A 13,277-nucleotide genomic window follows, 5' to 3' on the forward strand; every position below is an offset into this window, starting at 1 on the left:
TTGAAGTTTGTACGTGCTTTGTCTCTAGGGGCCACCGTAAATATACTTTTATTTATTCACTCCACATAAAATGTAATAAATAAATCATATAATACAACTATTTACATTTCAACTTTTAACTATTTAAATTTTCAGCTTTTTCATTTAAACAAATTTAAGGTGAAAGAACACAAAACACTACAAACCACAACACAATTTAATATAAATTAAAATATGAAAACAAAAAGAAGATGCACATTCTCTGTCATATGGACCTGCATGAATAAACCTTCTGAATCCTTTATCATCTGCAACTGAAAATAGTTGTGGATGATTACTATACCTTTCTAATGTGACGTGTTGTCCCTGGCCCTCTTTCTCGGTCTCTCCCTCCTGCTCTGTTCCTGCTACTGCGAGTGTAGCTACCGCCCCTCCCCCCTCTTCCCAGCGCAAAGCACAAGGCTCGCGTGCGGAGTGACGAGAGTGCGAAAGTGCGAGAGAGAGGGTGAGAGAAAGGAGCCAATAAGGAGTCGGCTCACGTCATTCTCTTCAAAGAGTCGGCTCTAAGAGCCGTTTCGTTTGCGACCGACACATCACTACTGGGGAGAGACCGGTCTCCGCAACCAGTCACTGTATTCCAGTGGATACAATGGTTTGTGTCAGGATTTATTACCGGATACATTGGCACGAGGGCTGTAGGAGTCAGGGATCGATTCCCGGCAATCTATAACCACCCATCTGTAAAACATTGTCCAGTAACAATAGTAAACTTACAGCCCTGCTAGCAGCTCTGTGATGATGCTAGCCTTAATGCTGGGGTGGCTGTAGCTCAGCTTAGTGGCAGAGCAGGTCAGCCACTAATCAGAAGGTCGGTGGTTCGATCCCAGGCTGCCTCCTAGCTGCATGCCAAATATCCTTGGGCAAGATACTAACCCCATGTTTGCCTACTGGTGGTGGTCAGAGGGCCCGGTGGCGCAAGTGTCCGGCAGCCTCGCCTCTGTCAGTGCGCCCCAGGGCAGCTGTGGCTACACTGTAGCTTGCCATCACCAGTGTGTGTGAATGGGTGAATGACTGAATGTAGTGTAAATGTAGTGCTTTGGGGTCCTTAAGGACTAAGTAAAGCACTATACAAATGCAGGCCATTTACCATTTTACCATTTTGTTTTGACCTTGCTTCTATGCTAAATGTAAAGCACTGATGGTTCTCCTAGATTACATGTCAAAAGATCTTTGACATTGTGACGGTGAGACAGTTTGCTTGAAATCAGTTGAAATCATCATGTGAGAAGGAAAATTCTGTTTGTCAACTAAACCTTAAGAAAGGTTCATCTTGGAACCATGAGTACCAGATAAAAGTAGGAGGGTTGTGTCAGGAAGGATATCCTCCATAAAGCCCTGTCAAATCAAACATCTGGATCCGTCTGCTGTGGTGAGCCATTGGAAAGATAAGGGAAATAATAATAATGACTAAAAACATCAACGTGTTGCTAGTTTGACTCTGGAAACTCTGGAATAGCCGGTTGTAGTTAGGCAGAGCAACTCGGATCATAACCTCAACAGGAAATTACACAGATGACATCTTTCTTCTCTTTACTCTCAGACTGCAAGCTTACTTATGATCCCTGCAGGCTTAGACTGCTAGGCATTGAGTATTTCTTATTCACTCTTTTTTACTTTCCTGGTGTTTTTATCACTCATTTTAATTCATTTTCATCTCTGGCTCTCTTGCATGTGTGCATTTCCCCCCTCACCCCACTGGTCACTACTGGGGTTTCTTCCTGTTAAAAGGGAGTTTTTCCTTCTCACTCTCACAGAGTGCTTTTTCATATGGGGATCATCTGATTGTTGGGGGTTTTCTCTTTAATATTTGTAGGATCTTTATCTTACATTAAAAAGTGCTTTGAGGTGACAGCTGTTGTCATTCAGCACTGTATGAATTGAATGGATTTGAATATCTGTCTTCTGCAAACAATCTGTAATCTGTGTGCAACTCTCCACTCAGTGTCAGAACAAAAAAATAAATATATAAATAAAACTCATCCTTTTATCACTATTGAGCAGAGTTACATAAACTAGTGTCATGTATCTGTCTGTTAAAGGGGCAAAGATTCATCCTCTGGGGATTACCCACACAGTCCCATAAACCAACCTCTGGGCCACGGACCGGTACTGGTCTGTGAGTCATGTGGTACCGGGCCGTGAGAGTTGAGGCTCGAGTGTGAAATTGATGGTTTTCAGGGTTTTTCATCGTTAACTCGGTTTCCCTGGTTCTTTTCCTGTGTTGTAACTGTGCGTCTTATTTTGAAAGAAATATTTACGCGTTACCATAGCAACCAGAGAGCATTAAGGGGCAGAGAGGAGGATGTTACTCTCAATGTTGTTGGCGCATTTCAGGAGGACGCTGCTAATAAAGTTACACAGTTACACAGTGAATTTGTGTTTATTATTATATTTACAAAATACCACAGTTTTTGTCTCAGTCGTATCATTTTATTTAGTTGTATTTATCCGCAACACCTTAAAGGCCAGACCGTGAAAATATATCTGACATCAAACCGGTCCGTGGAGCAAAAAAGGTTGTAGACCGCTGACATATACGACCATAGTCAGTTCTACTTCCAGCTGCAGAAACTCTGACTCATTCTTTATAGCGAGCTGTTGCTCAATAACAGAGGACTTTACGTTGAAATGAATTTTACATCACAGTTCACTTTTTCACTCAAGGTTAAGTGCTTTGCTGTGGAAAAAGTAGACTAAATTACACATCCACATACAAGAATGTGGCTACTTGTTACTTCTTCTTCTAGTTATTAGTTGTATGATGCGTCTCAACACTGTTTCACACATGCAGCTATAAATATCGCTTCCTAACCCACTTCACCAAGTGCAATGATATACAAATATGACCCAAATACTGTATAAGGTATATACAGTACACACAGTACTCTGCAGGAGACCTGGATCTCCACTGCCTATTAGCTGTGAGAGGACATGAGACGTGGATTCAAAGACAGTTGGGAGATAGAAAAGAGAGAAAAACTGAGTCAATCGGGTTTTGAGAAGAGAGGAAAAAAAGAAAAAACGAGGGCATAGTGAAAAAAAACTGAAAGTGAAGGAGGCGAATTATGTTTTTCACTTTTTAATTGGGCCTGTGGGGAATGCTTGGGGGATATCACAGCGAGATATCCCATCTCACCCTTTGGTATTGCAGTGATCAGATGAGCGGAGGCTGACATAAGCAGAACCACTGAGGCTGGAGCCCATTCAGGCCTGGATTGCACCCTCCACGTGCTCCCCCACCTTCATGAATTATTCCCTTTCTCCTTTTCTCCACGCTTGTTCGCTATCTGCCGTCGCATCTGTAACTCCTCTGCCATGTTTTTAATCTCCCTGACTTGAAGGCAGGCTCCATGCAGCTATCTCAACATCACTTTCATATCACCATCTGCTCATTTCACGCTGCCTGTGTCTGTTTCTCTCAGCCCCGTTTGAATGGCTTTATTGACACATCAGTAGCACGTATCATATCTTGCAGCTGCTGAAAGAAAAATATTTTCATGTTTTCATGTTTTGGTTTAAATCGGGCTATTTTATCAGCTTGTCAGCAAAGTTTCTAACATAAACTGTTTTACAAGAGGTGATCAATGTCTAACTGAGTGACTAAAACAAGACTTTTTCTGTCTTATAACTATTTATCTGTTACTTAATTACTTTGGTGTAGTATGAATGGCCATGGGGGAGGTCTTTATCAGTAGGAAAAGCACTAAACGTGTTAAAATACATTTTAAAAGTCCAACATTTACACTCTACGTCACATTTTCTAAAGCTGTCCAGTGGGCCAGATTGGAGTCTTTGCTGGGCTGACGTCTGACACCCTTTCGCAGTCTTTATCATCGGGGATAATATTAAATGACCCTATATGAATTGTAGCACTGAAGTTTTTCTCAGCATTAGCCAGTGGAGCTGTGTTTGCCATATAACAAGAATAAGGCTCTTAATGTATCTACAGCAGAAACAGGAGTCAAGAGTAATACAAGGGAATGTGCTCATTTAAAAAATAAAAATAAAAATAAAAAGCTGTAGCTCTTTCAGATTAATTTCATCTATTATGGCGAGAAGCAAGTGTGGAAAAGCATGAAATAATACCATGCTGGATTGATTGGAAGGAGGATGTTCTTGGACAAGAAATCAGGCAACACACAGAGTAATGTATTTTTTTTCTGCTCTTTGCACCTTTCAGGTTAACATCCAGATTCACATTTAGAAATGATTGCCTGGTGTTCATGCCTCTCTGAATGTGGTAAGCATGAGAGGCGTCGTAGCCTACAGCTTCCTAGTGCTGTTATTAGCGTCTTCTGCCACTAAAGTATGCAGAACATTTCATTGCAGTGCATTTTAAACCTCTTATGGAAAAGGCAGAGAACTTCATGGAGTTATGATTTTATATGCACCCACTTGCCTAAGACTTTGTGGCATCCATATAAAGCAGCAGTGGGATTTTTTTTTATTACAAAAAATGATTTGAATTATGAGATCGCACTGCCACTCAATAATTTTTGGCAAACAAAATGTGTAAAGTGATCTCACTCAGTCCCACAGCATCTCCTCCTTTCATCCAGATCCAGTTTTGCTTTTTTTGTTGCTAATGTTTTGGGTTTTTCTCCCTCCAAATTTGGGTTATATTTAACTACGTTCATAAACTTTGTTAAATGTATGAAAAATTAGATTTGGTTATGTATAGATACTACATATATATATATATATATACACACACACACACACACACACACACACACATAAGGTATAAAATCATATAAATGTTACTGTTATTATTTTACCAGAAAACTATGATGTACATTTGTCTCTCAGGTGTGATCGCCCTGTTTTGTCGTCAGTATGACATCATTAAGGATAACGAGCCCAACAACAACAAGGACAAAGCCAAGAACTCCTCAGAGTGCAGTACCCCAGAGCACCCGCAGGGGGGGTTACTGCGAAGCAACGTCTAAGATCAGCCCTGCGTCACCTTCTGCAATAACCAACTCCTTAAACCTCAGGACAGGTGAGAGACTAGAATTCTTTTTTACTATTATCTGCAAACGATCCCATCGTACGTCATACCTCAGAAATACCCGTCTTATTGTGTTTTTATGATGTATTTATGTCTTTTTGAGGCAGCAACCTTAATTAAGTTACGATATCAATGTTTTCTCTTTGACTGACCATTTATTGATCCCCTTTGCTGATATGTCATTGTATCATTGTGTTTTATTTTGGTTGTGGGCGTAGATGGTATGTAAAGATGGATGTAGTCACTGCAGCAGGTAGATCCTGACTGAGTTATCAGGAAGCTGATATTAGTGAACGGTCAATCAGTTGAAACAAACCTTTGGAACAACAAACCTAAAGAGACACTTAAAATCACCTTTACCCAGATGAACATGGATCGTTTTAAATGAGCTAACAGAGAAAATGTGAAAGCTAAAGCTAAGCTATTCAAAATTTGCTAGCCACAAGCTATCAGCCTCAGTATGAGCAAAGAATAAGATAGAGTGGTTTATAAACATACTGGAAAATAATGTAACCTTACTTTTTTTTTTTAGTTATATGAATCTGTTGCAGGTGCTTGCTTTGTTTGGTAAGGTAAAACATGTCAGATAAAGGCAGATGTGCAGCAACTCATTTTCAGCTAATAATTCTAATAGCAGAGCACTTTGTCTTCAGGTCTTTGGTAAAAGAAGGTCCAGTAAAAATTTTATAATTTATTCTTTTTGCATCAGAGAAAAGTTCATTTTAAAAAAATCGGAAAAGTAGAAACAGCCTTTGATCATGTTATGAGTGATGTTGCATAGCTTGCCCGTTAGAGGGAGCTCTGCAACTTCCCTGTCAGCTGTTTGGAAAGCCACAAACAACAACCAACTAACCTGATCAGAGTCAGGGACAGCGTAAAGTTGTTTATGTTTTATGTGTCTGAAAGGAAAAAAATAGCCAATATATAATAATATTGGGCTTTTAAAATCACCAAATATTGGTGTTGTTATTGGTCTTGAAAATCCCATATCCTTCAGACATCAATCACCAGTGTTGGGAAAGTTACTTTGAAAAAGTAATTAATTATAGTTACTAGTTACTTCTTCAAAAAAGTAACTGAGTTAGTAACTGAGTTACACGATTCTAAAAGTAATTGATTACTTGAAAAGTAACTATTGTGTTACTTTGGAAAAAAAATGTAACCCTCTGGGGTGCAGGGTGTAATTGGCCATTTTTAACTACTTTTGATTTTCCCTCCACATTTCACCTTTAAAAACTATTTACTTTGCCTTGCTTGGTATCATTCTTTTCAGCACAAACTCACGTGTCTGAATTTACAGTCATGTTTTCATTTTGACATACTGTATTAACATTAACAATTGATCTAAAATCAGACAAAAAAAACATAAAATCCGAGTAGAAAAAGTTATATGTTCTATTGTAACAACAACAAACATGTTTATTGAATCATATTTCATAACTTTAAATGCAAATATAAATTGTCAATTTTAAAAATCATATGCATAAGTTTTGCAAACAAAGTTATTTACAGCTATTTACCTTTTACCCCTTTTTTTTTAAATAACCATTTCAAACTATTTACATAACAATCAGCTGTTCTGCATTAAATAAGATGCCACACAAATTATTTGTGCCACTCCAAAAAAATCATTTTCTCTGTCCACTACAAAGGAGAACATCACAGCCTGATACTTGCAGGCCTGACAGCAGCAGGTGTATCACGCCTCCTGTTTTCATTCAGCAGTTGCGTCATTGTTGTGACACACAACGCAAAACTATCCACAACACTACACACTAACTACACAAGACAACACATTAACTACACACTACAAACACGCTAAACGTCACAAATCTCTTTTTCTGCTTTCTTTCTCTCTCTCTCTCTCACTCCTAAAACTTCCACCTCTTCCTAAACAACCAAATGTCATGTTGCCATATCATCTTGTGATCCAGGTGTTGTGCCAAAAAGTGATTACGGTCTGTAGCGCCCAGATTACTTACGTAGACAGCTACTGTCTGTTGGAATATAGTAACGCGACCGCACCGCATTTTCTTGTTAGTAACGGTAACAGCGTTGTAACAATAGAAATAGTAATTAGTTAGATTACTCGTTACTGAAAAAATTAATGCCGTTAGTAACGCCGTTACTTGTAACGCCATTATTCCCATCATCGTCAATCACTGAGAAGCAAGGCTGCTTTATGAAGCCATCGACATGCTTTTGCTGTCGTCTGACTGAGAGACAAGGCCATACTGGACTTTTATCAGTTGGCGACTTGTCAGTAAAAAACACAGGCTTACTCTAAACTCATACCCTGCTTTTTTTGTGCTTATGGGGACAGTTATTTAAAAAAAACAAAATCGTGCTCTATTCAGCAAAATCCAAAACTAGTGATTAAGACCATAAACTCATCAACTAATTGGTGACTTGGGTCATATTGCAAGGGAGCAAAAAGCAAATTTTGAGTGCAATTATCCACACAAGAAAGTACATTTTGAAAATGGCACAAAACAAACATCATCCTGACTAATCTTCGGCCTTTTGTTGTTTAAGTAAAATGACTCTGTTTCTTTCAGATCCTGAGACCAACGGAAAGCCATTCTCAGAAAATATACTCAAGAACAGATAATTCATTACAGAAACTCTTCTTGACACAATGGAGAGCTCTGCAGCTACAACAGGCACAAATGTGAACTTGCAAAATGAAAAGCTGCAAAACAGTGAAAGAGGAAACACCAGATGATAAAACTCCTTTCACTTTTGTAGCAACCCAAAAATGGATCGCGGCTGATGCAGACACGAGATATTAAATGGCTGTCGGTCAAGCTCTTCTTGACGAGAACTGCTTAACCCGTATGTTCCAGTTACTCCACATCGGTGGCATCCAATCCCAGGAGTGGATCATTACACATGAATGTCAGCTTCAGGTTTGTATCATCGGTCAGAGATGGCAGAAGTGCAGACTGCCACACACGAATAGCTGGTCCAGGAACCAGTCGGCACACAACAAAACAAGCTAAAGACTTTCTCTTTTTCTATGTCTGTCCATCTGCATCACCTCCTTTCTGTCTTTATAACAGCCCTCTGTGTAGCAGCTCATCTCTCTCCCTTTCTCTCTGTGTCGATGTCTCAATGATAAGCACATTGCTGTTTGGTGCTTCTCCTGTGATTGTTTTAGCCCTTACAATCCCAGTCCTGATTATTGAATGATTATATTGTTGGGTCGGAAGTATTAAAAAACTCAGTTATTTGTTTTTAAGGTTAGATTTAGGAGTTTTCCTTCTCGCTTAAAGGGACTCTTAAGTCCAGCTTGTTAATTCGGGGATAAAAGATCAGGACAACGTGAAAAACCATGCATGTGCACAGTTGCAGCCAATTTGTTACCAGTTAGCCAGCTATAATTGTCTGTGCATCGGGGAGGAAAAAGACTGGCGTAGCTGGAAATAACAGATTTCTGTTCGTATTGAGGGTTACTGCTCATTAATGCATATGCAGCACCATATGTCATCTGCAATCTGCAGCGGGATGTGAAGGGAATATGGATGAAGATATGTAGGGCATGTTCCTAATGAAATGTATACAAAGGGTAAAATGTTTGCCCGAGTTTCTTGAAGACCAATAAGGGAAGCTGAGAAGTAGAAACCTTGAGATGTTGTCCAGTCACAGTCAGACCTGTTTTTATGCCCACCGGTAGCTATGAGTTGGAGTGGGTTCAGCACAGCTAAACAAGCATATTGTCCAGGAATTGTCCAGGAAACAATTTGTTGATTGTGAAGACTTTGAGAGAACAATTTCATGAAAAGAAAACTTCAGTATTGGCTTGTGTTTAAGTTAGGGTGAGGGTTTTGGTTGGGGTCATCAGCAATGACAACTCAGCCCACACAGGGTTTACAAATAGAGTGGCTGAACCTTTTGACTCCACATGTACAAAACTGGCTTGTTGATTGGTTAGGTGTTTGTGTGCAATTTAGGTTTTCGTATGACTTTAATATGCTAATCTTTAGACTGCTCGCCTGCTTTCCTGTAGTCTGGGCAATGGTTATGCCTACCCCTGAAGTAGCCCACCTATTATTCCCACACTCCACCTCTCCAGTCCAGGACTATAAAAAACAGTCCTGCCACTTTTGTCACAGTAAGTAACAAACTAAGTGATATGAGGCTTTGTCCTGTAGATTTAATCACCCAAACTTTGATTGACTGACGATGACTGAAAACCTGGATAGTGATATAATCTATGTGCTACTAAGTGTATTTTTCAGTTGTTACAATAACTAAAAATACAACTTAAACATGTGTCATTATCTTTAATACTCTTGACAGTTGAACAGTTCAAATTCATATTCATGTCTAATGTAACAACCAAACTAATCCGTTTTATGTGGCCCAACCACGGAAGGATTAAGTTTTTGTATTGATCCGATACCAATTAATACATAACAGGCATTACCAATACTAATACTGCTACTCTTGACCTATGAAGGCAGCTTATGTAGGGCAGAGCAGTGTGTCAGGATTTATGAGATGAATCGTTAATTTGCAAATTTTAAACACTAAATCATCATAATTTTTACTTTCCGTAATAATTAGTTAACACAACGAAACACAACCTTCAGCTTTTCATGTATTTTCAAAATGAATTTTTTTGAGATCTGGAGTGTAAATGTGCCTGTCTCTAAAGCACCGTGGGTCAACTTCTGCTGTTAAAATGGGCTATAGGATATGAATAAAATAGACATGACAGTCAACACAAAAAAGGGAAGACACTTTTCATAGTGTGTGTTTAAAGTATTTTTTTTTATTTCCCAAAAAAGTTATTTAACACACTTCAGTGGGCTCCATATTGAACTTAGAAGACGGAATCAAAGTATTGATTGTATTACACTAGTATCGATCCTAACAATAGGTGGGTGGATCCAACCGCCTCGACTCAAGATTCCAGCAGGGCATTTTATGCAGGAAGGAGTTAATTAACATGAAAAAAAAAATCATTAAAAAAAGACCAAAATCAACAATCAATTAGTCCTGCTACAAAGTATGTCTAACCATAGCATTTTATAATTAGCTTTGGGGAGGGTGTGGCTCAGGAGGTAGAGCGGGTCATCTACCAATCAGAAGGTTGGTGGTTTATTCCCGTGTCTGTGTGTTGAAGTAACATTGGGCAAGATACTGAGCTCCAAGTTGCCCCAGATGCATCCATCGTGTGCGTGAATGTTAGATGAAGGCACTTGTCTAACAAGATCTAGAAAAAAGAGTCACTGGATGAATGAGGCTTGCAGTAAAAACCGATCTCAGAGTTAAAAGAGCGCTATTTAATAGCAGTCCCCAACCTTTTTTGCGTAGGGTATGAATAACCCTATTCATAACACACGGGAAAAGACCCAGGGAATCCGAATTAATGATAAAAATGATAGAAAATAACGATAAAAACTGATAAAAACCCTGAAAACAATCAATTTCACACCTGAGCCTCAACTCTCGTGGCCCGTTATGAAACGCCTCACAGACCATTACCGGTCCGTGGCCCAGGGGTTGGGGACCACTGCTATATAAGTACCAGTCCATTTACCACCAGTGTGTACTTAACAGCAGCTGAAAGTAGTCCCCAACATATATAATCTGCTAATTCCTGATTAAGCAACATTTGTGGGTAAAAAAAATCATAATTGCCCAGATGTTCCATGTTTAAAAAAAGAAAGTAGATGTGTTTATGGCAGTTCTAAAGGTTTATGTCTTCAGTCGGAGCAGATGGATGAAAAGTGAGCGCTGCGGGCAGATTAGCGAACAGATTGTTGGTTTTAGTCTTTTCTTGGGATTTGCAGACAAAAACATATATATGTAAAATAAGGAGAAGCTAATTCTCAAAAGCAAAAACATAGGGAAAGTCAAGGGAAATCATAATTTGCTACCTAAGCTTTTAAGCAGATGTGGATACAATATTAATAAATGAGAAATCCAATGTACATTTTTATAGTGTTACTACTCTAAGGGATACAGAAGAAGGACCGAAACACATCATCTGGCTAAAGATAAAGGCTTCTTTTTATTTTAAAGTTTCCTGTTGAATTATATTGTATTATCTGCACAAATATATTGGACAGCAGCCCCTTTACACAAATGCTCTCTAGTTGAGTTCCCTCAAAAAGTCAGACAGAAAAATGCTGCGAAACTGAACTCAGCAGAGTTGCATCCTTATTAGAGATAATGAGTGAATGTCTGAATGCCTCGCTGGTTGAGATGGCTGCTAAAAAGGAGCACGTATACGCACATATACGATTTAAATACTGCCGCGTGCTGAGAGAGAGCAGGGCTTTGCGTTCTCATCAAAATCAATTCTGCCAAGGCCTCGCCCTGCCATCCATTTTTCACCCTCTCCCTACTTTATCAGCCTTTCTTTTTTCTTCCTCTGTCCCCAGCCACCTTTATCCACCTGCATTCTCCCCCATTTATGACTCCACCCTCACTTTCAATCCCTCTGTCACAATACTCTTTTCTTCATATATCACATCACCCTTCCTTGTTTCTACCCTTCACTAGTCTCGTCCTCTCTCTTCTTTCCTCTCCCCTGATTCTCATTATATCCACTTTCAGGCTCCCGTTAGCTGCCTTCTCCCTCTCGGCATCAGCTCTGCTCTCTCTCATTCATTCGGCCCCGGCCCACTGCCTATCTCTCGCTTGCTCTTCTGCCCATTTATCACCTTTTTGTCTCAGACTGGCTGAGATGGACACTTTACCTGGTAAACAAGTGAAAAAAAATAGACTAAAGGGAGGAGGAAAATGAGAGAATCAGTGAAGGAGAACTCTTGAGGAAAGGGAAAAATAAGATAAGTAGAGGAATTTTTCACTGATAAGCACATTTAAGTATAGCCTAAGCAGCACTTTTTACACAGTTTGGGGCTTTTCTAAAACAAACAAACAAAAAAATCTGAATGCAAAAGCGTAAAAACTTGTATTTACACTAATAACTGTTAGCATGTCTGGTTAACTAGCTAACTAGACAGTCCTATTCTAAACCAGCATTGTGTTTATGCAGCATTTCTGACATTGTGGATGCTAGCATTTCATAGTTGCTAATTAGCTAGCCTGCACTCTGTATTGGATTTGGGTAAACCGCACCAGCCACTAAATGTACCAAGCACATTGGTTAGTCTTTATCCTTAAAGCCCTTTGTCTTTTGATGTGAGAATGGTTTGAATGTAATAGTAAGGCCTTTAATATTTCTTTATTAATACTATACTTGTACTATATTTACCAGACCAGTCCTCTGAAAACCACAAGTCTTTAAGCTATAGGAGAGAGAAATAACATCATAGAAGAGACATAAAATTAGTCAAAAAAATATCCTAAATACATTTAGAATATATTTAGAACAACAAATTAAATTTCTTTTAGCAATTATTGTTTTTTTAATGTCCCAATTCCAACCCTCCTCCTTTATCCAGGCTTGGGACCAGTCAAAAGTGACTCTGGCAGAGTTACTTCTTTTGTGTGTGTGTGTGTGTTTTTAAGTAGTTTTAAACCTTGTGATCCACAAAAAGTAACAGTTAAAGAAGAACTGACTGCGTTACAGTCATGGCGAGAGCAGCGGCTTCGCTCATGTGCGATTCATTTGCAGTTTGGACGTGTAGGGGTGAACATGTCCTTCTCTGACAGCAGATGGGGGTGACTCCTGTATGAGGACTACCTGCTGCCAAAGGCACGGTGCCCACGGCAGCACCCGCTGCTTGTTGAGAGTAAGAGCAATACGTGCTTTCATGGCAAAAAATTGTCATAAGTCTTCCTAATAACACCAGCAAAAGTCGCCGGATTTGTTGCTAGTTGCTTTTTAGAAAAAAAGTTGCTAATGGGGTCTGAAAACTTGCTAAATATAGCGACAAAGTCACTAAGTTGGTAATACTATAGCCTTCAAGACAAGGTTTTAATTGGAGCTAACTTTAGCTTCATTAGCTTGATAGCTATAGCACATGTTGTATGCTAGCATTTGCTGTTTTTCAGGAGCCAAACTCAGCAGCCACTGGTTAGAATCCAGTGAACTGGTCACTCTTGAATGAGAAATTGTTTTCATCTAAATGGTTCAAAAGAATTAACAATAATATCAAATGGTTGTACAGGGAAGACAAGTGTAGCTCAACAGAGGAAAGGTTTATTGAATGGACATTGGAAAGGTGTTCCAAATGAAAGAAGGAAAAATCCACAAAAGTAATTTAACAGCAGCTATAAAATCTTGTCTTTGCTGATCTTTGGTGTT

General features: G+C 39.2%; 1 protein-coding gene across 1 annotated transcript in view; it reads left to right on the forward strand.

Annotated features, from left to right (window-relative positions):
• fndc5b (fibronectin type III domain containing 5b) overlaps positions 1-10,914 on the forward strand; it is a 29,786-nt gene extending 18,872 nt beyond the window's left edge. The window contains exons 5-6 of the mRNA XM_087835007.1: positions 4,849-5,041; positions 7,609-10,914. Of these exons, the coding sequence (XP_087691133.1) occupies positions 4,849-4,988 (140 nt within the window). The 3' untranslated portion in view covers positions 4,989-5,041; positions 7,609-10,914. The remainder of the gene's footprint in view (positions 1-4,848; positions 5,042-7,608) is intronic.
• Positions 10,915-13,277: the final 2,363 nt, after the last annotated feature.

The sequence above is a fragment of the Neolamprologus brichardi genome, chromosome 22 (genome assembly GCF_056152115.1).
Source record: "Neolamprologus brichardi isolate AB-2024 chromosome 22, ASM5615211v1, whole genome shotgun sequence".
Classification (NCBI taxonomy): domain Eukaryota; kingdom Metazoa; phylum Chordata; class Actinopteri; order Cichliformes; family Cichlidae; genus Neolamprologus; species Neolamprologus brichardi.